The 22,334-nt window shown below is 36.6% G+C and overlaps 2 protein-coding genes across 7 annotated transcripts; both read left to right on the top strand.

Moving 5' to 3' along the window:
• Positions 1 to 1,013: 1,013 nt before the first annotated feature.
• Positions 1,014 to 4,229, top strand: LOC112286600 (beta-phenylalanine coenzyme A ligase). Of its 4 annotated transcripts, none has more exons than XM_090248841.1 (9): positions 1,014 to 1,102; positions 1,422 to 1,859; positions 2,051 to 2,207; positions 2,292 to 2,748; positions 2,851 to 3,037; positions 3,146 to 3,291; positions 3,501 to 3,568; positions 3,682 to 3,784; positions 4,025 to 4,229. In XM_090248841.1, the coding sequence occupies exons 2-9, from the start codon at positions 1,460 to 1,462 to the stop codon at positions 4,142 to 4,144; spliced, it is 1,638 nt and encodes a 545-aa protein (XP_090104967.1). In that variant the 5' UTR covers positions 1,014 to 1,102; positions 1,422 to 1,459; the 3' UTR covers positions 4,145 to 4,229. The 4 variants fall into 4 exon arrangements, with proteins under 4 accessions (XP_090104967.1, XP_024384388.1, XP_090104969.1 ...); XM_024528620.3 differs by lacking the exon at positions 1,014 to 1,102 and adding an exon at positions 1,118 to 1,257; XM_090248843.1 differs by lacking the exon at positions 1,014 to 1,102 and adding an exon at positions 1,303 to 1,319.
• A 1,222-nt stretch (positions 4,230 to 5,451) lies between these two features.
• LOC112286595 (NADP-dependent malic enzyme, chloroplastic) lies at positions 5,452 to 11,170 on the top strand. 3 transcript variants are annotated; one of them, XM_024528595.3, is made up of 18 exons: positions 5,452 to 5,651; positions 6,329 to 6,503; positions 6,741 to 6,861; positions 7,003 to 7,077; positions 7,246 to 7,397; positions 7,605 to 7,710; positions 8,026 to 8,187; positions 8,296 to 8,367; positions 8,643 to 8,726; positions 8,839 to 8,937; positions 9,097 to 9,198; positions 9,343 to 9,441; positions 9,575 to 9,664; positions 9,869 to 9,946; positions 10,043 to 10,117; positions 10,263 to 10,353; positions 10,510 to 10,638; positions 10,787 to 11,170. In XM_024528595.3, the coding sequence occupies exons 2-18, from the start codon at positions 6,349 to 6,351 to the stop codon at positions 10,873 to 10,875; spliced, it is 1,779 nt and encodes a 592-aa protein (XP_024384363.1). In that variant the 5' UTR covers positions 5,452 to 5,651; positions 6,329 to 6,348; the 3' UTR covers positions 10,876 to 11,170. The 3 variants fall into 3 exon arrangements, with proteins under 3 accessions (XP_024384363.1, XP_090104948.1, XP_024384373.1); XM_090248822.1 differs by having other exon boundaries at positions 5,500 to 5,641; XM_024528605.3 differs by having other exon boundaries at positions 5,564 to 5,651; positions 7,190 to 7,397.
• The last annotated feature ends 11,164 nt before the right edge of the window (positions 11,171 to 22,334 follow it).

Here is a 22,334-nt window from a genome sequence, read left to right as displayed (position 1 = left end):
ATATTATACTATCTTTGAGCAATTATCTACTCTCTTTAAGTTACTCAAGAGTATATTGATCCTTTGGTTTCTCATGATTTATATCCTTCATACAAGCTTTGTCAACTTTTACTTTTATCACAAATATTCTATAATGCTTCATTATGTTCTTAAGATCTTTTTTCTTTTAGTGTCACTTTTTAATAATAAGAGGCATAAAATTTACATTAATTAAACATACATAAACATTGATTCCCATCTTCCAAATACACAACACCAAAGTTTTTCATGACCAAATTTATTTTCTTGTAAAACATTTGTACTATTATTAGAACACCCATCCAACTCATTATTTTCTATTACTTTGTCAACCCAATTCAAGGAACCAAACACTTATCTATGGATACAAATAATCAAACATATCCAACACTCTTGCCATTTCGACACTAAATTAATCTATTTTAACACTTCAAACATTCTTTTCACACGAAGTGTGGGACACGTGGGCCTATAAATTATGTGGCTCACATTGTAGTCAGATATTCCCTTAGACAGTCCGAAGGGGAGGAATTCTTCATTCATTCACATAGACGAACGTATAAATGAATGTAGAGATGAATGCGTGGATGAATATATAGATGAATAGTTGTATGTGGTGGGATGAGTGTGAGAGTGGATGAATGATATGATGGATGGATGGATCCCCGACGGCGCGGCGTGCTAGCGGTCACGCCCTCGGCGTGCTTTAGGAGAAGACATGGAATTCGCGGTGGCAAAGGAGCCTGCAAAGCTGATCTCAATCAAGCCTAAGAAAAGCATGAGTGGGATGAGTAGCTATTGCAATGGCTTCGATTCAGTCCTCTACCCTTGAATCCAGCTTCATGGAAAGCTTGTCAAAAACCATGTGAGTCGTGCGTGTGACGGAGACCTGGCCCTTCCAAATACGATGGATACCCAAACAAACAAAACAAAAAAATTATCATCAAAAAACCACAACACGAATGCTTTATCTGGCTATGGGATTGCGCCATGCGTTGCACAGTGAGTATGGCCGCGATTCTGCCATGCAGAATAAGGTCGCTGTAGGAGTCCTCGAGCACCTTTTGCAAAACCGTATCCCGCCGTATGACCACTCGAAGCGAGTTTTTTTGACTTTTGTGTAGGGATTAGAATCATGGGGCATGAAACGTGTTCTGTGCTGAGAGATTTGTTTGTGTGACACGTCCCGCTAGGTGAAGGAAGAATGCTGAGAGTCATGCAGTGGTCGCTATGAACGAGGTGATAGAGATTTTTTTATTTATTGCATGTTTGGTGGTTACGAGGTGGTCGCTATGAACGAGGTGATAGAGATTTATTTATTTATTGCATGTTTGGTGGTTACGAGGTGGGAAACATTGACAGCACTTGAATGCTAATGCGTTGCACGACGAGTATGTTTGCAGGTCTGGAAACTTGAGGGAGTGGAATCTTGTTCCTAGTGATGGGTAGGTTTGATGTGATCGTAGATCGCCGCTCAGGATATTGCAGCAGCAATGGCGTGTACTACAGCAAGTTGCCGCCTGTCGTTATCCCGGAGGATGACAGTTTGGATCTTGTGTCATTCGTGTTTGCTGGCCAATTCGGCGACAAGGTGGCCCTCATTGACCCCCTCACTGGCAGATCGTTTACGTACAAGGAGCTTGAGCGGAACGTTCGTGCTCTGGCAGCTGGGTTGTTCACAACTGTGGGAGTGCGGCAGCACGATGTTGTCGCGATCCTGTCGCCGAACTCTATAGACTTTCCGTCTGTCTTCTTAGCAATAACATGGCTTGGCGCAGTTGTTGCCCTTCTCAATCCCCTCAACTCAGTGCAGGAGTTGCGCAAACAGATGAACAATGCAGGTTTTTGTTCGAATTCGCACTCATACTCTCTGCTCACGTGAGCTAAATGCTGAATATTCACAAATTCTTGCAGCACGGACGGCATTTAAGCTGATCACTAAATGTCCACATTCCATGTGGCACATGTATGTGAAACAAAAGAAACGTTTTGGAGATTGATTTTCATCAACAGGGCACTTTGCTTTGTCCAGGAGCGAAATACATTATCACAACTGCAAAGTTGTTGGAGAAGGTTACGTCAGCGAATTTACCAACAGTGATCCTCGGGAGACTGGAAAGCGTGCCTCACGAATTCAAAACGTTTAGCTTCTCGGATTTAATCACGACCAAAACAGTGGATTTCTCAAGGTGCTAATCTAAATCTCTATTGGATTGCTCGAAACAAGTCGAATGGTTTGCCTGGATTAACGCTAGTGAAACAATGAAGTGCAGTCCACAGCTTAAACAAACCGACGTAGCTTCAATTGTGTTCTCATCTGGCACGAGCGGGAAGAGCAAGGGGGTTGCACTGACACACCGAAACTATATCTCCGCAGTCAGCGGGTACAACTCATATGCTGGCGAGAAGCTCTCGTGCACTCTGGTGATCTTGCCAATGTTTCACCTCTATGGGTTCACATGGTGTACATTGACCTCTCTAGCTCGAGGAATATCGGTGGTCGTCTTAGGAATGTTCGACACTGGAACAGCTTTTGCTGCCATCCAGAGGTATGGCGTGACGCACATGCCATCGGTGCCGCCCATGGTGAAAGCTCTAGTAGACAAGGCCGAGGAGTCGCGAAACTTCGACTTAAGGTCGATTAAGCAGATTTCATGTGGAGCAGCACCTCTGGGGTCGGAGATCCTCGCGGCATTCGCTGAGCGGTATCCGAGTGTGGAATTAAAGCAGGTGACATCTCCTCCCCGTGTCCTACTTCTCACACCACAAAATTCCTGCCCAAAATGTCGAATTTCTACGACGTAAATCCTGTGTTGGTTTCGGAATTAACAGGAATACGGAATGACGGAGTCAAGCTGTTGCGTTACAGCCGTGCCGGTGGGTTGCAGCGACCGTGTGGGTTCGTCCGGTTGCCTTCTCCCAATGTGGGAGGCTATGGTGGTCGACATTTCTACGAACCAGCCTCTACCCCCAACAAAGAGAGGAGAGCTTCGGGTTCGCGGACCTTGTGTCATGAAAGGTAATTTGCAAGCGACTCCAAGTTGAACATAGCCAGATTCTCTTTACTGCTATGACACCTGCAAGCCACACGATCTGGAAACAATATCAATGTCGGGAAATGATGCAGAATACATAAACAACCGTGCGGAAACCGAGGAAGCAATCGACGAGAAAGGTTGGCTCTGCACGGGCGATATCGTGAAATTTGATGAAGAAGGGTATCTCTTCATTGTGGACCGACTCAAGGAGATGATTAAGTACAAGGGCTATCAGGTGCACTACGACACACAAAAAAATAAAAAATAAAAAATAAATCTCTCTTTCCTGCCTGTCTGCATAACACTGTGCATAAACATATGTTCAAACCTGTGCAGATCTGTAACACAAACTCTTCAGAATCCTAGAGATGAACACTATACACAATTGCATATTCTGATGTTGTGTGACGGACGCTTAGACTCTTGTTCGATTGCATGATGCAGGTGGCCCCTGCTGAAATGGAAGATCTACTTGCCTCCCATCCAGCAGTGCTAGACTGTGCAGTTATTCCGTGAGTATTGTAACTCAAACTTACAAATCTTTACTTGAACTTCACGTGAAGGTAAGTCAAGTTTGAGGTTCCATTCTGCTTAACAGATTTGCTTTGTGCATTGTGGTGCCCAGATGTCCAGACAAGGACTTCGGCCAAGTGCCCATGGCATGCATCGTCCGGAGAAGAGAGTCTGAGACGACTGGTGACGAGATCATGCAGTGGGTTGCTAATCAGGTGACAAATTCTCTTACCGAAGTTTCACGATCCTTCACTTGCAGGATTGTTATGGTTCTCGATTTCTTCAACTCATTTCTAATGACTGTTTAGTCCATGTTTCTGAAGTGTGCTTGGAATGCAGATTGTGAAGGGTTTGGTTTGTGATATTTTTGAGTTTGAGGATGATGTATTAAATAGCTACGCTTGGCAATGCTGGATTAAGATATCAGAAATTGAGCCTTGTGGTTTGTTGGTCAGGTAGCTTCTTATAAGAAAGTGCGAAAAGTGGTGTTCACAGACTTCATACCCAGGTCATCAACAGGCAAGATTCTCCGGAAAAATCTACAACAATTGGCGATATTAAAATCAAACCTCTAGGTTTTCTACAATATGTGTAAGACGTGTTGGATTTGAAGTTTGGACAAACCAACTGCATCAATTGTAAAAATCTAACTTGAGACTTTCTGAAGCTGTTCAAACTAGATAGGCTTCCATCAAAGCTTATCATGTGTTCAATATATGTCAATCTGCCTCATGTCTAATGCTGATTTAGAAAATGCAACATAAAGGATCATGAAATCTCATCCACACAGAGTGATTCATAATAAAATGAAAATTGACACCGAGGGTTTGCACAAACAACTTCAGTCCACATCAAAAAGACAGACCCGCTTTCTTTAATAATAAAATCAATTAAAACACAGTGCTGTTGCTAAACCCAAAAAACTGTTTCACGTTTAATCTGTTAATTACGTTGCCTCCAATACTCCCTTCATTACACGGTACACAAACCTTGAAATTTCTTTGCAAATTAGCATGGTCATAACGCACTCAAATTTTCCAAAAAAATAAAACTAACCAACCCATAATTCCAAACCACGTGAACATTTTCTTCACCGTTGTAGCAAAATAAAGCACACTGAAATTGCTTGCGTTGCTTTGCTGTGCTTACAAACTCTAAGCAACCCGTTTGCAAGGGAGGGGGAATGCTCCTCGGTTATGGTGGCGATGAGCATCTCTAATACCTGCAATCCCACGCAGTCAAAGTCGATAACGAAGACCATGACGAAGACGACGATAATAATGGAGAAGAAGATGGCGAGGAAACCAGGCACCACGATTGGGAAGGACTGTTTCTCAATTCGGTCCAGGATGTAACGAGAAGCGCTTTGTGGAGTAGTTTTTTTTTTTTTTTTTTAATTGTGGAAGGTGTGGAAGAAGTTGCGGAAGACGTTGTTGTCACTCTTTGAGTTGTGGGGCCTGGTTTTGAGGTTACTCGAATCGATCCTCTATTTCGAATTTTGTGGTATTTTCCTGTATTTGGGGTTGCAGGGGAGAATTCTGCCTCGCACGATCACTTCGTCACTCGTGACAGCCGCTGATGGCATTCCACGTGATGCTTGATCGATTTGCATGCGACTTGCAGGGAGAGAGTGATCTTATTTCGATGACGCAGACGCTGACTGTACATCCTCAGATCAGTGTCTGGTTGATCTCCATGCTGGACGTGCTGCACTGTGGCTTTGCATGACGCAGATCGTTCGGACCTGGAAACCGCGAACAGAAAACTCCTGAGATTGTTCTCGACCGAAGCCCAGCTTGGTTATGTTATTTTAGTGCAATTGGTGGGAGATTCCCCCGGCGTGATTTCGGGTGGGGATTTTATTGGCCGCGGAAGGAAGAATGGCCCTGGCTGGGTGCATGGTCTGAACGAGGGGGATACTGGGATGGCTCCGGCCTTCGTCTCCCTATGGGAATTCGTGCTGCATGAGTCCTGAGTCCGATTGAAATTGCATAAGTTGCACTTGTAGTCTTTTCCCGAGGCGAATGTTGCTGTGACAGATTTTCACTTCGCGTCTTCGGCAGGTGCTAAAGGTTTGTGGTGGTAGGTTTCTTGTGCATGGAGACCGTCATTCGTGTTTTATTGTTGTGCAGAATTCTCTCGATGGTAGCGAGACGGAATGATCCTGATAGTTCGGGCTCTGAATTTGGGTCTTTTGATAGATTCGTGAGCGTTTGCTAGTTGAATGACGAATTTTGGCATATTCCGTTTGTTCGCTGCTCGAATTGGGATGATCGATTGAGACTTAAAAACATCCAGGTTTCTCTATTTAAGTATCCTCGCTGTTGCTCATTTGCTTCTTGATCTTTGGGCTACTGTGTGGAGGTGTGTCCTGCAAGATGTGTAGAATTCAACTCAGATTTTTCTTGTTCTGTTTCCACTCAAGCTGCAAATTTTGTTTTCTTTCTTCCATCCGGCTGTTTAAGCACTTTTAAAGTGATAGCATCCGCCTGCAGTTCAACACGGTCTTTTCGCTCGTGATATACTCATGTACTAGCACCGCAAACATAACTCGGATTCAATTGATCTCTGAAATTGCAAGATCGTTACATGCTCTCTTAAACTGCATGACTTTTATCGTCTTCGACCCATGTTTAGACTCCCCAAGTTCATTTAGCTCTTGTTTCCATGTTCCTGCGATGACAGCAGCTTATTTGTTAGGAACTCGAATATCAGCTATTCGCAAAAATAACTTGCAATTATTGGCATGTCACACCCAGCGCATCCTAGCTACTCGGCCATGGAGTGTCAACTGAAGATGGTCTGTCCTAGACCCGATGTGCTGGATTTGAACAACAGCAAACATGATGCAGGCGGTGGTGTGGGCGACACATATTGTGAAGATTCTGCCACTGAGGATCAAACGTTTATCCCATGGAATCAGTTGGTTGCCAGGCACGTTCAGAATATCCCCATTGCACTCTAGAACCCAACTAGGCCTGCAAATACTTTGTAAACGAGAAGAATGTTGTGCCTTTTTTAAGTGTGGCTGGGATAGTGAATCACAGAATCCAGTTTATAATCGATTCAACATTACATGGTTGCTCACGTTTCCTTAGAACTCTTTTGAAGGAGTACTCTGTCTCCTCTATTGCAATGCTGGTATTGAAAGCCGCCGGGACAAACGTGCAGTGGGGTCGACCTCCTGAGAGATCCACGCTATAACAAAGGAACCGCATTTTCAGAAGGGGAGCGAGACAGGCATTACTTGAGGGGTCTCCTCCCCCCTGTCGTATTGACACAGGAGCGCCAGGCAAGCTACTGACACAGACCTTTTCCCGTGCTAAGAACATCCTCTGAAGCATTGAGTTCGTACATATTTTCTGTTGTTTTAGAAGTGTTGCTTATTCAAGGTTTACTGATGACCGTGTTGTGCCAATTAAATTCGTGGCAGATCGAACGCATTCTGCAAAACGTGCGGTCGTACGAGAATAATCTCGAGAAGTACGTGGATGTGATGGACCTGCAGGTGCTTGTTGTTCTACTGAACCACGGATGCAGCTAAACTTTCCTTCGATTTGTTCGCATCTCTCAAACAGAGTTTCAGTTGTTTCAGTCCTAGTTGTCATGCATGGCTGCAGAAAACTGGAATGAAATGAGTACTGATCCGTCAAATCCAAACCCACAAACGAAACAGGAACGTAACGAAAGACTGTTTTACAAGCTTTTGATCGACCACGTGGAGGAGCTGCTGCCGATTGTGTACACCCCAACAGTGGGAGAAGCCTGCCAAAAATTTGGCAACATCTTCCGTCGTCCTCATGGACTCTACATCACACTCAAGGACAAGTGAGCATTCTCTGCATTGTACTTTGGTCTTTGTTGATTTTTGCTTTCAAAGCAGGTTGTTAGACTACCTTGTAGTGGCATCAATGGGAGTTTTGACAGATTTTTTTCATCCAGAAGTATATTCTCCATCAAGTTTGGTACTGGATTACATTTGTTATGCTGGTGCATTCCTTTCGTTGTGCCTGACGTATTGACTTTCTGCTGTAGAGGACGCGTCCGGGATATCTTGAGGAACTGGGCGGAACCGAACGTTCAAGTCATCGTTGTCACAGACGGTGAACGAATTCTGGGGCTTGGTGATCTTGGATGTCAAGTAAGCATAGCAAAATTTTGGGAATTCCCTTCTTCTTTGATGAAGAAAGCTCTAGAGGTCAAAGCACCTTCCGTGATCGGAAGACTTAAGCGGCAAGGAGATGAATACGTTCTTCTTTCTTTTAATCACGAGTCTTCTGTTTTTACTGGACCGTGATTTCTTTTTTGGATGTCAAAGCAAGCTTAATGATGTTTGAGATATTTTTCACGGAGATTGGTTCCTCTTGAGCTGTTTTTCATTATCTTCAGATTTCTTGTCTGAAGAATGAATGCTGGTTACAGTTATAAGAGAATCGAAAATGTGTGTTCGCTGCAGGGCATGGGGATTCCAATAGGAAAACTTGCTCTGTACACGGCCCTTGGAGGCATCCGACCCTCCAGCACTTTACCAATTACCATCGACGTGGGCACCAACAACCAGACACTGTTGGATAATCCTTTCTACATTGGGCTTCGCCACAAGCGAGTTGGCGGCCAGGTAATGGATTCTTCAAACAGGTACACAACTATGCCTTTGTCAGGAGTTGATCTCACTCAGAATATCACCGTTGGACCGACTTCTTGATGGATTGGGTTGTTTGAGCAGGCATACGACGAGTTATTGGCTGAATTTATGCTGGCGTGTAAAAAAACATACGGAGAGAAAGTACTTGTGCAGGTACTTACACTAAGCTTAGTAGAACTCGCCACGTTCCTAACAGTCCTCTCTTAAATGTTTACTTCCAGGATAAGACTAGTCAGCTTTGGAATTACGATAAGCTTTTGGAATGCTATCCTTTGAATATGGAACCGGAATAGTTTGCCAGAAGACTGAAGTCCACATTCCTTTCTCTAACCGCGTAATTTCAGCTACTTAGTTAATAAATTTGCTTATTTATGTAAAAAATAATAACCCTTCCATCTTGTTTTCTCTTCACATGTCTCTTGGTGCAGTTTGAAGACTTTGCCAATCACAATGCGTTCCGCCTGCTTGCGAAGTACAGCAGTTCATATCTAGTCTTTAACGACGACATTCAGGTTGGTCTTTTCAGTTGTTGCTTTCCAGGGCCTCGAGGGTCAAAATCACTTTTCTTTGTTGAAATTTGATGTTGTATACGTCTAAGAGCTCTTGGGGGTTGGATATGATTAGGGAACTGCAGCAGTTGCACTTGCGGGACTGTTGGCAGCATTGCCCTTAACTGGAGGCACACTTGCTGACCATGAATTCCTTTTCGTTGGTGCTGGTGAGGTATGTTGCCACGTCCTTATTTTGATTCTATCTCTTTGGCATCAGTTGGATTCATATGCTACTGATGGAACTCATGAATGAAAATGGAATGAAACCGTCGTAATTCAATTGATTTGAGTACGAACACCGAGAGATTGGAGATGAATGTTGCTTTCTCAGGCCGGAACGGGAATTGCCGAACTTATTACTATAGAGATCGCCAGACAAGGCAAGATAAAAGTGGAAGAAGCCCGTACGAAAATTTATCTTGCGGATTCCAAGGTACTGTTTGTTCTTAAGCACCCCAGTCCTTTGCAACTTAAATGTGTGCAAGGCAAATGAGTTGTAGTTGACTCTTTTTGAAAAACTCCATTTAAGGTGATTAATTGGTTCTTCCCACGTGCATCTACAACACTATTTTTGCAGGGTTTGGTGACGAAGTCAAGAATTAACACTCTTGAAACGTTTAAAAAGCCATTTGCTCACGACATGCCGGAAATTACCAAGCTTGTGGATGTTATTAAGGTATAAACCAGTCGTGACGTGTTTCTATTTTTCAACGTTTTGTCCTCCAGTGCGTACATTGCCAGCAAGAGAATCCTTTAATCTTTAGAAACCAAACACACTGAGATAATTGCCTGTGGACCTGAATACATAGAAACTCAAGCCAACAGCGATGATTGGTACGACTGGAAAGGGTGGACAGTTCACGCAAGCAGTGTTGGAAGAGATTTCGTCCTACCAAGAGGTGAGTGCTTCACAACTCCTCTCAAAATAATGTAAGTAACGATGAATTTGTCAAGATAAGCAATGTATTCAAAATTTCAGATTGGTTTCTCTAATTGACATCTTCCGCTTTGAACTATTAAAACTCTAACTGTATAGAGATGTACAATTGCAATCTGTTAAGGACAATGAATTGCGCTAACTAGTTTTAACTGGTGATGCGCAGAAACCTATTGTTTTTGCATTGTCCAATCCAACCTCACAGTCCGAGTGCACCGCAGAGGAGGCATACAAATTTACCAAGGTTTGTTTACAGTCTCTTGATTAGGTAAATCTCAGCAATTCTAAGTTCATGTCCTTCTGCGACCATGGTTTATCCACTGATAAATGATTTACGCAGGGGAAATGCATCTTTGCCAGTGGAAGCCCATTTCCACCTGTCACTTACGAGGGAAAAACATACACAATAGGCCAGGTGTGTTATCAATGTCCACGTTTCCAGGATAATTTCTTTGTCTCTTGTCTCATACATTTGAAATCAATCTGTTGGATTATAATAGGTTTTTGGGAATGTAGTTTTCATTGATCCAACACATTGAATTGTTTGGGTTGATGTGCAGTCGAACAATGCCTACATCTTCCCGGGTTTGGGACTTGGGTGTGTCATATCGGGAGCTATTCGAGTCCACGATGATATGTTCTTGGCTGCAGGTTTGTTGAATCTGCTTCCTCATCTTCATTCCGCTAGTGTTGGTGTCATTACCGCAAGCCTCCTTTGGGCCATTTAGGTCAGTTGAGTCTGGTACAATGTTTGATTTTAAAATTTGTTTGTCGTGACAATGTGGGAATGATCGTTATTTATTGCAGCTGAGTCGCTAGCTAACGAGATTAGTCAGGATCATCTGGACAAGAAACAATTGTTTCCAGCTTTCAGCGAAATCCGGGAGATTTCGGCTCACATTGGAGCGGCAACAGCTGCAAAAGCTTATGAATTGGGTACATTCTTCATCCCATGTGTCTAACTGAATGGCTTCACTTCCGTCTTTGGCCATCTGCATCATGTGGGTTCATCTACATCATGAGCCTTATGGTGAGTGTAGTAACATTACTAATGGGCAATGTCTGGGCTTTGGATCGATTGCAGGATTGGCAACTAAACTGCCAAAGCCCTCAGACCTACTCTCTTATGCCAAGAGCTGCATGTATAGCCCAGTCTACCGTCAATACCGATAGACGAGAGGATCACATATCTTAGCGACAGCAAGCTGATCCAAGTGACTACTTCTCCATGTCAAACATTGGGATGTAAGCTAGAAACAGAGTGTAGGACATTGAAACAAAGAATGCTCGCATAATCCTCTAGAAACTTCCTTCGGTCCTGAATTCAGACACTAAAATCTTAGTAAACAAAGCCTAAAACAAGAATTATATTTCTTCGCTCTTTGACATCACTACTTGGATCAACGCTCCACGCTCAAGTAGTTTGGAGTATTCTATATTCATACGGAAGTCACGCCATTTGTTTTCATTTTGGCTGCTAAAGAGTTTGTGCTTGAAGCGGATGTTCCAGATTCTCTATACAGCTTTTCTGGTCAAATAAACAAAAATAAATAAAATTGAGTGTCTTGAATGCTTTGCCTCCTAATAACAAAGGCGATAGGGTACGACCATCCATATATACACACACACACAAAATTAAATTAATTTAATATCAGACAAATAAAAGACTAAGAAGAAGATGATGAATTGTTAACAGTAGACCGGATTTTGCATTTGCTGATATTGCTCGACTGAGGAACAAACACTCTTGTGGAATGAATTCTAATTTACTCTTTGCAACAAAGGACACTCCAGCATGCTTTGAAAAGCGTCAAGTCTTTCAGGGAACTCTGAATGATGCTCCTTACCAGTACTTTTGACCTTCTCTTCAACTTCTAGTTTTAAAGGAGAAAGTAAGGTTCTGATAATGGAACGTGCTAACAAAGCATGTGTACGAGTCACTCATCGACGTCAAGAGTTGGTGGCCATCCCAGAAACAAACCCTCCATATGCATTTTCACCAACACACAATTACCCATCCATGGTTGCCAAATCAATATAAGTACCTTAATTAAACCCCGAGATTCTTCCCAAGGAATTCTGTTTGCGGAGATGGTTTCGGACCGGTGCAACACAGTCAAAAGCGGGCAAATTCAACTTCTGGGATCCAGTTGAGATAAGAATGCAAGCTGGCTGCAAAACGTCATCACCGAGGCTGTACATCTAACCAGTTTGCATCAACGAGACTTCCAGACAATTGAGTCATGTTGAATGTTTTCACAGGTTTATATAATAAGCTAGAGTTTCTGTAAATGTTGAATAGAGAAAGTTTTGAGATGTTCTGTTCTTCTGAACTGAAGAACGAGCTTAGTATCAAAAATTAACAAAAATAAAAGTAAACAAAATGATCAATCATCTGTTATTTGAAGTGTGCGATTTTTGAAGAATCTACATCAAGTCAACGTTGACCAGTTAGCAAATGAAATTGAGAGGAACTGATATAACTGTAAAATTTACACTAAATTATGTGACTAAGAATAGTTTATTGCAGATGAGAATTCAATTTTACGTTACCTCCAAGTAGAAGATTGCATTTTTTTAATTTTAATAGGTGTATGCATTTAAAAAAACTACACAAGATCTGTAATAATATATATATATATATATATATATATTTCTGAACTGGAAATATAAAAACAAACAGAATGAACCAAATTTATTATAAGTATAAACTAAAATATAACTTTGTGATGTTTCCAAGTTCAATTGTATATTGCAGGTGAAGACATAATCTACCACACAGATGCATCAACGTCCAATATTTAACCAAAACATCAACCAATCTCTAAATCTAAAAAGATGTGTCAGTATTTGAATCCAAAATCTTACACCATCCATGCAAGGATTCTTAGTGTCAATTTTTACAACCCACCCAACATCCAGTTCAATCAAAAGTAAATAAATATTCAATTTCAATCAAAAGTAAATAAATATTCAATTTAATATATGTATATATATATATATATATATATATATTATGTAGATCCCAACACATGCAAAAAAGTCTTTCTGTGTAGACGTTACATTGTGTCCCCCAAAATTCCACAACTGGGTTCTGCTCACAACCAACTCCACATACCAAAGGCCAAGTATATCAACTCAAGCATGAGGCTGCCCATTGTACCAAGTAGTTGGCACATTCTTGAAAGAATGTGGCCCAACTACCTATTGCCACTTGTGCCATTTGATTTTAGTCCACAATGGGCACTTCCAAAGTTGAATTAAGGTGTCAAAAGGTTTTGCCATGACAAATTGTTCATGGGCATCAATCAATCATGTGATGACATGTGTTCCTTGATGTGAGACTTAAGTAGTCTTTTCCTGTCAAAGTAGACCTCGGGCTCTAATTCAGGTAGTTGTAAGTAATATTATATTTGAGGGTGTTATTGAACTTGAATACTCAAATTACAAGGTGTAGCTTTCTTGTTGATAAAAATGTAATTACATGGTTGCATAGTCTCATAAATAAAAATATATGATGGTACACAAGAGGTGAGAAAGAAAAGAAAGTTTAGGTTGAATAGGTAGTTGGCAACTTGTAGTAACCACATTATTGGTTGGTAATCACTTCATACTTGTGGAAGCTTATCAAGCAGTTATGTGACTTAACCAGATGAATACTAACATATTGGTTGCATTCCATTGATTAGTTGTTAATATATTTTTGAAAAAATATATAAATATATAAATATAAAAAGTAGTAAATTATTTATTTGATTAAGTAGAAAAAATAGTATTAAAGAATACTTGATTTATTTATTAAATTTCAAAGCAATACTATTGTTATTTGAATAAATTATACAAATTGATTTCAAATAAATCTATCTTAAATTTAAACAAAATAAAAATAATGGAAATAAACTTAATTTTAAGATTTAGATTTTATTTATTTCATTTCAATTAATTTAAAACACATCATTAAAAACTAAAATTATTATTATTTTTAAAAAATAAGAAAATAAGAAAATAAAAATAATTTATTAATTATGTAAGAATTAAAAATTAAAAATTATGTCATATGTTCTAAGAAACATAAATAGATTGAAAATAAATAAGAAGATTAGTTATTAAAAAAATAAAAGTTATTTCGTAGCTTGGTTATAAAAGATAAAACTTTATTTATGATTTTATTTAGATTAACAAAGCTATAAAAAAAGGATAAAAAATAAATTTAAAAACAAGTAAGTACTTATTTTAAATCCTTTATAAAACACATATCCTAATTAAAATTACTAGTAGTATTAAATTATTTTATAAACATATATACTAATTAAAATTATTAATAGTATTAAATTATTTTATATTTAATAAGATTTCAAAATTCCATATAATATAATATTTATATATAATGAAATAAATTTTATTGGATGCTAAAGGAATTGGCATATTTAAATAAAAGAATGCCAAGTACAATTGTAATTGCATGACACTATGATAATCTTTAATGCAAAAATTATTTTCTACATGTAGTTACTAGATAACAAATACACAAAGACCTTTGTAAGTCAAAACTACAAGTATAACCTTAGATTCACTCCCTTATCATGTCTTTTCATAACTTCTCTTGATTAGAAATGGCCACTATTACAAAAATTTACTTCAAGATTAGATTGTCTTTAGTCACAAATGCATATCTATTTATATATATATTAGTAGAAATCTATATTGATGGGAATTGCAATCTTTGGCACTACCATCCATCCATTTCCTTCTTCATCCATGTTCTTATGTTAAGCCAAGGAAAAATCTTCTTTGTCTCTTTATCTTATACCTAAGTTGTGATATATATATATATATACACTACATGAACCCATGTAGTTGTCACAAAAAATATGATTCAAATGAAGTTATTTTTTAAAGATATATTTGTAAGCCAAAGAATATTTTTCAAATACAAGTATAATATAATACAAATAGAAAGAAATAAAATATACAATGAAGCTTTTAGGTATGAATTAGGATAGGTAAATCCATGTTGTTGTCACGGATATTATACAAAAAAAGTAATTAATTAAAAAAGTATTAAATTATAAAACATTAAATTATAAAATTATATTAAGACATTCAAAGATGTATTAAAGTCAATAAATTAATGAATTAAAATACAAAAAATAAATTACTAATATTTATGTAATTAAAAATTCTGAAAAATAATATTTAGCATGGAATTTAAATTATTGTTTTTAAGAAGAAGAATCTTGATAGAGTGAGAGGAAGTGCATTAAGAGAATGCTACATAAAGTTGACCATGGAAAAAAATATGTTTTTGTAGATCCAAACTAACATGCTTAATTGTTTGCCCTTGGGATTTGTTTATTGTTATTGCAAATGCAACACGGATTGGAAATTACTTTTTCTTTAGAATAAACGGAAGTTTTTTTGTTGTATAAGTTAATGTAATTTGCGGAATAATCATCAAATTTTTAGAAAATTTCCCTCCAAGGATTCTTGCTTGAAGAACTTGATCCATTAGTCATATAATTATCAATTGGATTCCATTTCAAAGTCCTTGGTAATGAGCAATATTTCTTAGTAGCATCACTAAAGACTCAATCCTAAGACAAAGCCTTGATCTGGGTATTCCAGATGGATTAAGCGACTTAATAAATTTGACTAGATAAATATTATTGTTGTCAATACCATCTTCAACAACAACTTCATCAGTGCTTAGATATTCTTATTTTTTTCTAAAAAATATGGCCATAATCTTTTTATTAATATCTTTTATATTATCATTCCATCTGGATAAAATAATTCTATTTCTAAAAAATTCATCATTTGTACCATCTTCTAACAGCCTTAGATAAACAACATCCACCAAAGACATTAATTGTTGATCAAAAATCATGTGATTGAAAAGTTTAACTACATTATTAGATAGTTAGTTTGTATTGTTTTTAATTTGACAAGTAGAAAATAGAAATATTAACTAATAATAATACAATTATAAAGAATTCAAATACACCACCATCTATATATACAATGCATGTGTGCATTCTGTACCTAAAGAAGCCAATTAGCAAACACAATATTTGCTTGGAGTGCTCTTGAATTCAACTTCATGTGATTTTTATTTGAGGCCAAAGTGTTGAACGTCGAAAAGATACTGCTACAATTTCTTCTCGAGTTCCTTTCACAATCACTAGAAATATTTGGCAAAAACTATTGTAGCTCCTCCAAATAGGTGAGTAATATCTTGAATGTCTCTAAAGAAACAATCAACTACCTTAGGATAATAACAATATTGCATTGGAAGTTCATCCCAAATAATAAGGGAAGTTTCGCGAATAAACACAGTATAGTCAGAATTCTTAGTAATTGAACAAAAAAAATCTTCATTATAATCTAGTAGAATCTTAAACATAGAATGGATGATTCTTCCTCCTTCAAGTAGCAATGCTACAATTCTTCATGATGCAATATATATGACAATCTTTTGTATCAATCAAACTTTAGTTACTAAAGTATTATAGAAAAATGTCATACCAGTTCCTGCAGGTCCGTTTAGAAAAAACATGCATCCATATTCTTCTATTATAGAGGCTACAATATCATCATATTCTTTTCTTTGTTCAAGATTCAATTGTAGAATAAACTGCTCTAAATTTGCTTATAATTATTGAATGTCCTATACTCTTTCTTTGACAATAAATTGATTTCCATTAATTGTTACATTCCAATTGTTTCTTGGTAATGGCATTAGAAGAAATTATTCAAGCGCTCTGTTAGAATCTTGCAAAATCTTATTTAGCAAGAAAAGTCCAAAATTCTTAATTTGTTCCTTCATTGGATTGCTAATTCTAAATTCTATTTGCAAATAGGCATTGAGATTATCCAAGTTGCTTTTCCTAAATCTTTTTCATAGGTTTGAAGGATTTAGTAGATTTTTGTGTAATAGCAAAAAATTAAACAATATCTTATATTGAGATCTAGTTTATATTCTTGATACTTCTTCCAAACATTGTTGCTATTTTCCATCATCTTCAAGCAATCGTAAAGCTGCACATGCACTTTTAAATGTTTTCTCATGAATAATCTTTAAGTGCTCAAATGATTGTTGACCTTTAATATGGATTAAGAGAAGTCTCAAATAATATCTTTCTTCCATTGCAAGATTTGTAAAACATAATTTTTCAATAGCAAATCTATATTTTTGTCACTAACATATATATTTATCTCAATAGATACTTATATGAATAGATAGAAGTAGGTAAATATAGATTAATTTCATAAAGTCTTTTGGAGAAGCTTCTTAAAAGCTTCATAGACTTAATTTTGACTTTATATGTATTTATAAAATAGAAACTTGGCCAACAAGTTAATGCCATTCATGTCAATGCCTTTCTAGTCCTTAGTCTTATTTCAAGAATTTATAGTCTTCTTGTTTTGAGCAATAGCTATTCTAGTTTGATATTACATCACCTTTTGAGTGACTTACTACTTCTCTTCAGTTACATAAGAGTATTGTCATAATACGTGAAGTCTTGCTTGAGAATACTCTGGGCACCTAGCTGTGGAAGAAAGAATAGAATTTGCAAAAAAAAAATCCAAATTCTAATAGAATACTAATAATGCTCTAATTAGACCATAATAATGCTAAGCAAGCTTAATCGAATTCAAAAAAAAAACTCAAAGAAATTTCAAACAAACAATAAGAATTTTTAAAGAAATATTAGAAGGATCACAAATATCACTCAAATACATCTCAATTCAATCTTTATTTAATTCTAGTCAAAATCTTATTGAACTTCATTCAAACTTTAGGCCAAAACTGATTAAATCTTAAACCCTAAATCCTAAATCAAACCCTAAATCAAATCCTAAAGCAAACCCTAATCAAACCCTTATCAAACCTTAATCAAACCATAAACCTTAAACCAATCTCTAAACCAAATCCTAAATCCTAATCTAAATCCTAATTCAAACCCTAAATCCTAAACCAAACCCTAAATCCTAACCAAACCCTAATCCCTAGCCAAACCCTAAACCAATCCCTAACCAAATCCTAATAATTCCTATAACAGATGTAATCCTCAATAACTAATGAATAAACCGTTGATCTTAACTCAAATTTTGCACACTTCTTAAAAACTAAGTTAGAAACAAGCACAAAAAAATTGAAAAGGATCGGAGTTACCAAATTGATGATAACCTCAAAAATAGGCTCGGGATTTGGCCAGCCTTCTTCTCCAATCTTGATGCCAATTTTCTAGAGCCAATATCTCTCCTTTATACCGTTCGATTGATCTCAAAATTTTCTTACACATAGAAAAGCAAGTCTAATATCTTCTCACGTAAGTTCCACTCCAATCCAACCAATAGATTGCAAGAAGTCTTAAAAACCCCCAATGGACCTAAAATTCTACTTTCTAAGACCTTGACCAACTTAAACCTCAATATTCCTCAATTCAACCGTTAGATCAAGCTCAAATTCATGTCACATATTAAACACACCTATGACCATAAAACCACAAAATTTCACCTATAGATCTATTACAAAACTCTTGAAATCACCCAAAACGTAAACCCTATTTTATTTCATAAAACCCAAGTCTTCTAAAATAAACCTTGACTTTGCAAAGCTTTTACAAAGTCATATCAACTCCAAATCACTCCAAATCAATGCTCATAGAAAGCCTATTCAGTCTGCTATCAAATCTTAGTCTTCGATCTCCAAAAGAACCTTGGAGTCATCGTCGAGATTCGGTTTTGTGCCTCAGGGTCTGATTTTGATCCTGATTCATAACCAGCCCTCTCTGGGTATCAATATTTAGTTTTTCTAAGTAAATTTTTTCTAAAATTTACTCTTAACTTCCTCCTAAAGATTTCTATATCATTTATTTTTCCAATCTATCTTATTTTGCTTCACTTATGGTGCTACAAAGTAAGTAGAAGTTACCTCTCTAAAAGGCAGCATTGAGACCTTTTAATTTTTCTACCCCTTTGACTATTAACTATATTTCTAAGATAATTTGTTCTAATAATTTGAACTAAGATCTCTTAAATTACAATAATCTCCACACTCTTTCACCTATTAATTGTATTACATCACGTTGATGTGTTGAGGATTGTCTTTCTTTGAGATTCATATTTTTGATAATTTGACAAGAATACTAACATATTATTTTTGTCCTGTTTTAGAAGAGAGTGGATTACCCCACTTCTATTGTTGTGTTCTAAAGTTTGCAAACTATCCACCTTCAAACAAAAAATCTTGTTTTCTAACATTGATCTTTTTCTTACAAGAGAGTGGATTATCCATCTTTGTGAAAAAATTTATTAGAGGTTGTGGATTATCCTCCTCTAATTTAATTTTTTGGACTTATTTGTATTATTCATGGAAGGAAAGATTATGGATGCTACTCTTGGCAGAAGTGAGAATAGATTTGCAACTATTACGGATCTTTATAAGCTTGTCAATACTGTTAGGGTAGAAATTTCACGCATCACCAATGTCAAACATGTGAGCACTACTTCTATGCTCATGGAAGAAGTCTAGAATCTACGTCAAGAAGTTGTGCGGTTGAAGAAAATAAGTTGATCAATCTCACAACCAAATTCAGGGGGTCTTAATTCTATAAGTTCAAGAAAGGCAAGAATTAGTATGCCCAAGAAGTTTAATGGAATAAGATCAAAATTTTGAGAGTTTTTACAATAAATTAAGTTCTACTCAAGATTACATCTTTTTAAATATTCAAATGGATTTACTCAAGTTCGCTTTATAGGTGCACTTCTATTTGGAAGTATTCTTTCTTGGTTTGCACCTTTGATGGAAACAGATTCCCGACTTCTTTATGATTTAAATTCATTCTTATTAGTGTTTATAGTTACGTTTGGAGAAAGTAATTGAAAATGAGTAGCAGAGATCAAACTCTTAACTTTACAATAAGGATCATAATCAACCACGACATATATTGCTGAATTCTAAAACCTTGCTTGCGATGTGGATTGAAATGTGACAGCACTTATTAATTAATTTTAATATGGATTGAAGGATAATATCAAAGATTTGTTATTAACAATATCAAAAATAGAATCTTTGGAATAATTTATTGTTCAAGCCATTGCATGTAAAAATTAATTGTTTGAAAGGTGTCAAGAACAAAGACTTGGTTGAAGAGGAATAAGTCAAGTAATGGCAACAACTTCCAAGTTTTTTGAAACATATTCATCAAGGACGATACCAATGAAAATTGATATAATACATTTTAAACCTCTCATGGAGCAAGAAAAGACTCAATGTCGCCAAGAAGATTTGTATTTATATTATAGAGAAGCTAAAAATTCCACTCAAGATTGTTTAAAGAAGCAACACAATTACAAAATAAGGAGCACAATTACTAAAAAAAAATAATGTATCAAAAAATGAGTTTTTCCAACTACAATAGAGACCATGCAGCTAGAATCATGTGCATCACCTAGTAAAGGTCATATTTACTCTTCAAACCCCTCATCTTATTTTAATATAGAAGTTTGTTTAGGACCAAAAAATTACAAAGTCCTAGTCTTGTTGGATTCAGGAGCCTTAGCTTATTTTATAGATGAAGTCTTTGTCAAAAAAACAAGATATATCTTTAATTAAGAAAATTAAACATATACATGTAGAGATTATAGATGGTTGTTTGTTGTCTTCTAGAAATGTTACCTATGAGTTTATTCCTTTAGATGTAGCAATTAAAGATCATCATAATGTAATAGTATTTAATGTAGTAAGATCTCCTTCCAATCTGATTATTTTAGGATTATTATGGCTAAAAAAATATAACCCTAAAATAGATTGGATTTCTTATAACTTTAATTTTTCTGATAGTATAATCCAAACTTGGTTTAGTGAAGTAGAAGTTCATAAGTCTAGTATATCCAAATCTTTACTAGTATGTGCAAGAGCTTTCATGGATGGTGCAATAGAAGGATCATCTTTTGTTATATATGCTACACCTATTTCTGATGGTGGAAAAATATCAAGTGGTATTCCTAGCCAATATCAAGAATTCCAAGATGTTTTTGAAAAGAAGAATATAGATATTCTTCTAGAGCATCAATCTTATGATTGTTTAATTGATCTATAAAAAAGAACTCAACCATTATTTGGACCAATCTATAGCTTATTGCAAAATGAATTGACTGCATAAAAAGAGTATATTAATGAGAACTTGGCAAAGAACTTTATATGCCATTCTAAATTTCCAACCGGGGCTCCTATCTTATTTGTGAAGAAGAAAGATGGATCTTTGCAAATGTGTATCGATGTCAAAGACAAGAACATGATAAAGAAAAATAAACAAGTGAGACTTCCCTTAAAGAAAGATGACAAAATAGAAATAACTTGATATGTGTATTAAGAAAGAAATTAGAATCGCTATTGCCAAAAGCCAAGAAAACTAGAGACCCTTGAAGCTATATTGGAAGCAAGAAAGGAGTTGACAAGAGTGAAGAAGCCTTCACTCTTGTCTCTATATATACTATCTTATTATGGGCTACATGGCGACATTCTATAGGACCTCTAATATGTATTGACTTTGTAGGACACATGCCTTGACTTACAAGGCAAGTTTTTCTACGTGTGGGCCACATAGTTAGTTTGATCTTCAAGTTAATAACATGTGTGGTACATGGCCAACTTGTTGACCACGTTTCTAATCCCAAAAAGTCAATTAAAGACACATATAAAGTCAAAGCAACATCTATAAAGCTTCTAAGAAGCTTCCATACCAAATACTATAGAATTAACTTACTTTTATCTACTTTTATATACTTCTACCTATTTATACATGTAATTACTGGCTTACATGCATATGTCCATGACATTACCTCCCCTTCTAGGTACGAGTTCCATGAGGAGTGGTAATCATATGTTGAAGAAATCTATGATGCGACAAATTGTATTCGCTACATATTTTGATCTTTGTTCTCTTCAAAGATGATTGATAGGGCCTCTCAATCATTGGTAGTGTTACATACCAAGGCAAGAAGATCACCCAGTTATTTAATCATTGTTGAGAACTTCATAACTTCTTTCCAATAAAATATTTGGAATACCATCAAGAGTTGTTTCTACTTCTACTAAAATCACCAAACATTGGAAGTCCCTTCCGAGATCGTGATACCAAACGTGTTGTATCTCGCCATCTATTTGAGAAAGAACATGTTATTCTTCAAGATCTTCATCTCAATTGCATCATCTTAAAGATTGTGACAATCGTAATGTCTCGTCCGATAAGTCAATAAATGAAGGCTCTTGAGTCGAATGTGTTGGTTGTTGGTTCTCCATCTCCTGAGCATCACAACTATAAAGAAGCTACAAAGAAGAATTGAAAACAGAATGTTATCTTAATTAGATCTTGTTTCTTTCATAAAGAAAGTTTTTATCTTGATTTTGATGAATGTTGTCAATGAAAAGCCTCCATCACCTTTGCTACATTTACAAGATTCTTTACTGGCTCCTATGTACGTTCACTAATATCAAATCCATGTCAATGGATAATATATTCTAATTCATTTTGACGCGTCTTGAATCTAAGACTTCTTCCACTTCAAACTCTTCATTATTGTCCACTTCTATAGCAAGAGGTGGAGCTTGTCTTCTTCTTCAT

This window comes from Physcomitrium patens, chromosome 1 (genome assembly GCF_059467195.1).
Source record: "Physcomitrium patens ecotype Gransden chromosome 1, ASM5946719v1, whole genome shotgun sequence".
NCBI classification, from domain to species: Eukaryota; Viridiplantae; Streptophyta; class Bryopsida; order Funariales; family Funariaceae; genus Physcomitrium; species Physcomitrium patens.
The sequence above is the reverse complement of the archived record's forward strand: the minus strand, read 5'-3'. Positions and strand labels throughout refer to the sequence as shown.

Coding starts and splice junctions, on each gene's coding strand:
- LOC112286600 (XM_090248841.1), top strand. CDS start 1,460: ATGGGTAGGTTTGATGTGATCGTAGATCGCCGCTCAGGATATTGCAGC. Junction 2,208..2,291: donor AAAACAGTGGATTTCTCAAG/GTGCTAATCTAA, acceptor AATGAAGTGCAG/TCCACAGCTTAAACAAACCG. Junction 3,292..3,500: donor TTAAGTACAAGGGCTATCAG/GTGCACTACGAC, acceptor TGCATGATGCAG/GTGGCCCCTGCTGAAATGGA.
- LOC112286595 (XM_024528595.3), top strand. CDS start 6,349: ATGGAGTGTCAACTGAAGATGGTCTGTCCTAGACCCGATGTGCTGGAT. Junction 9,665..9,868: donor AGATTTCGTCCTACCAAGAG/GTGAGTGCTTCA, acceptor GGTGATGCGCAG/AAACCTATTGTTTTTGCATT. Junction 10,639..10,786: donor TGCAAAAGCTTATGAATTGG/GTACATTCTTCA, acceptor GATCGATTGCAG/GATTGGCAACTAAACTGCCA.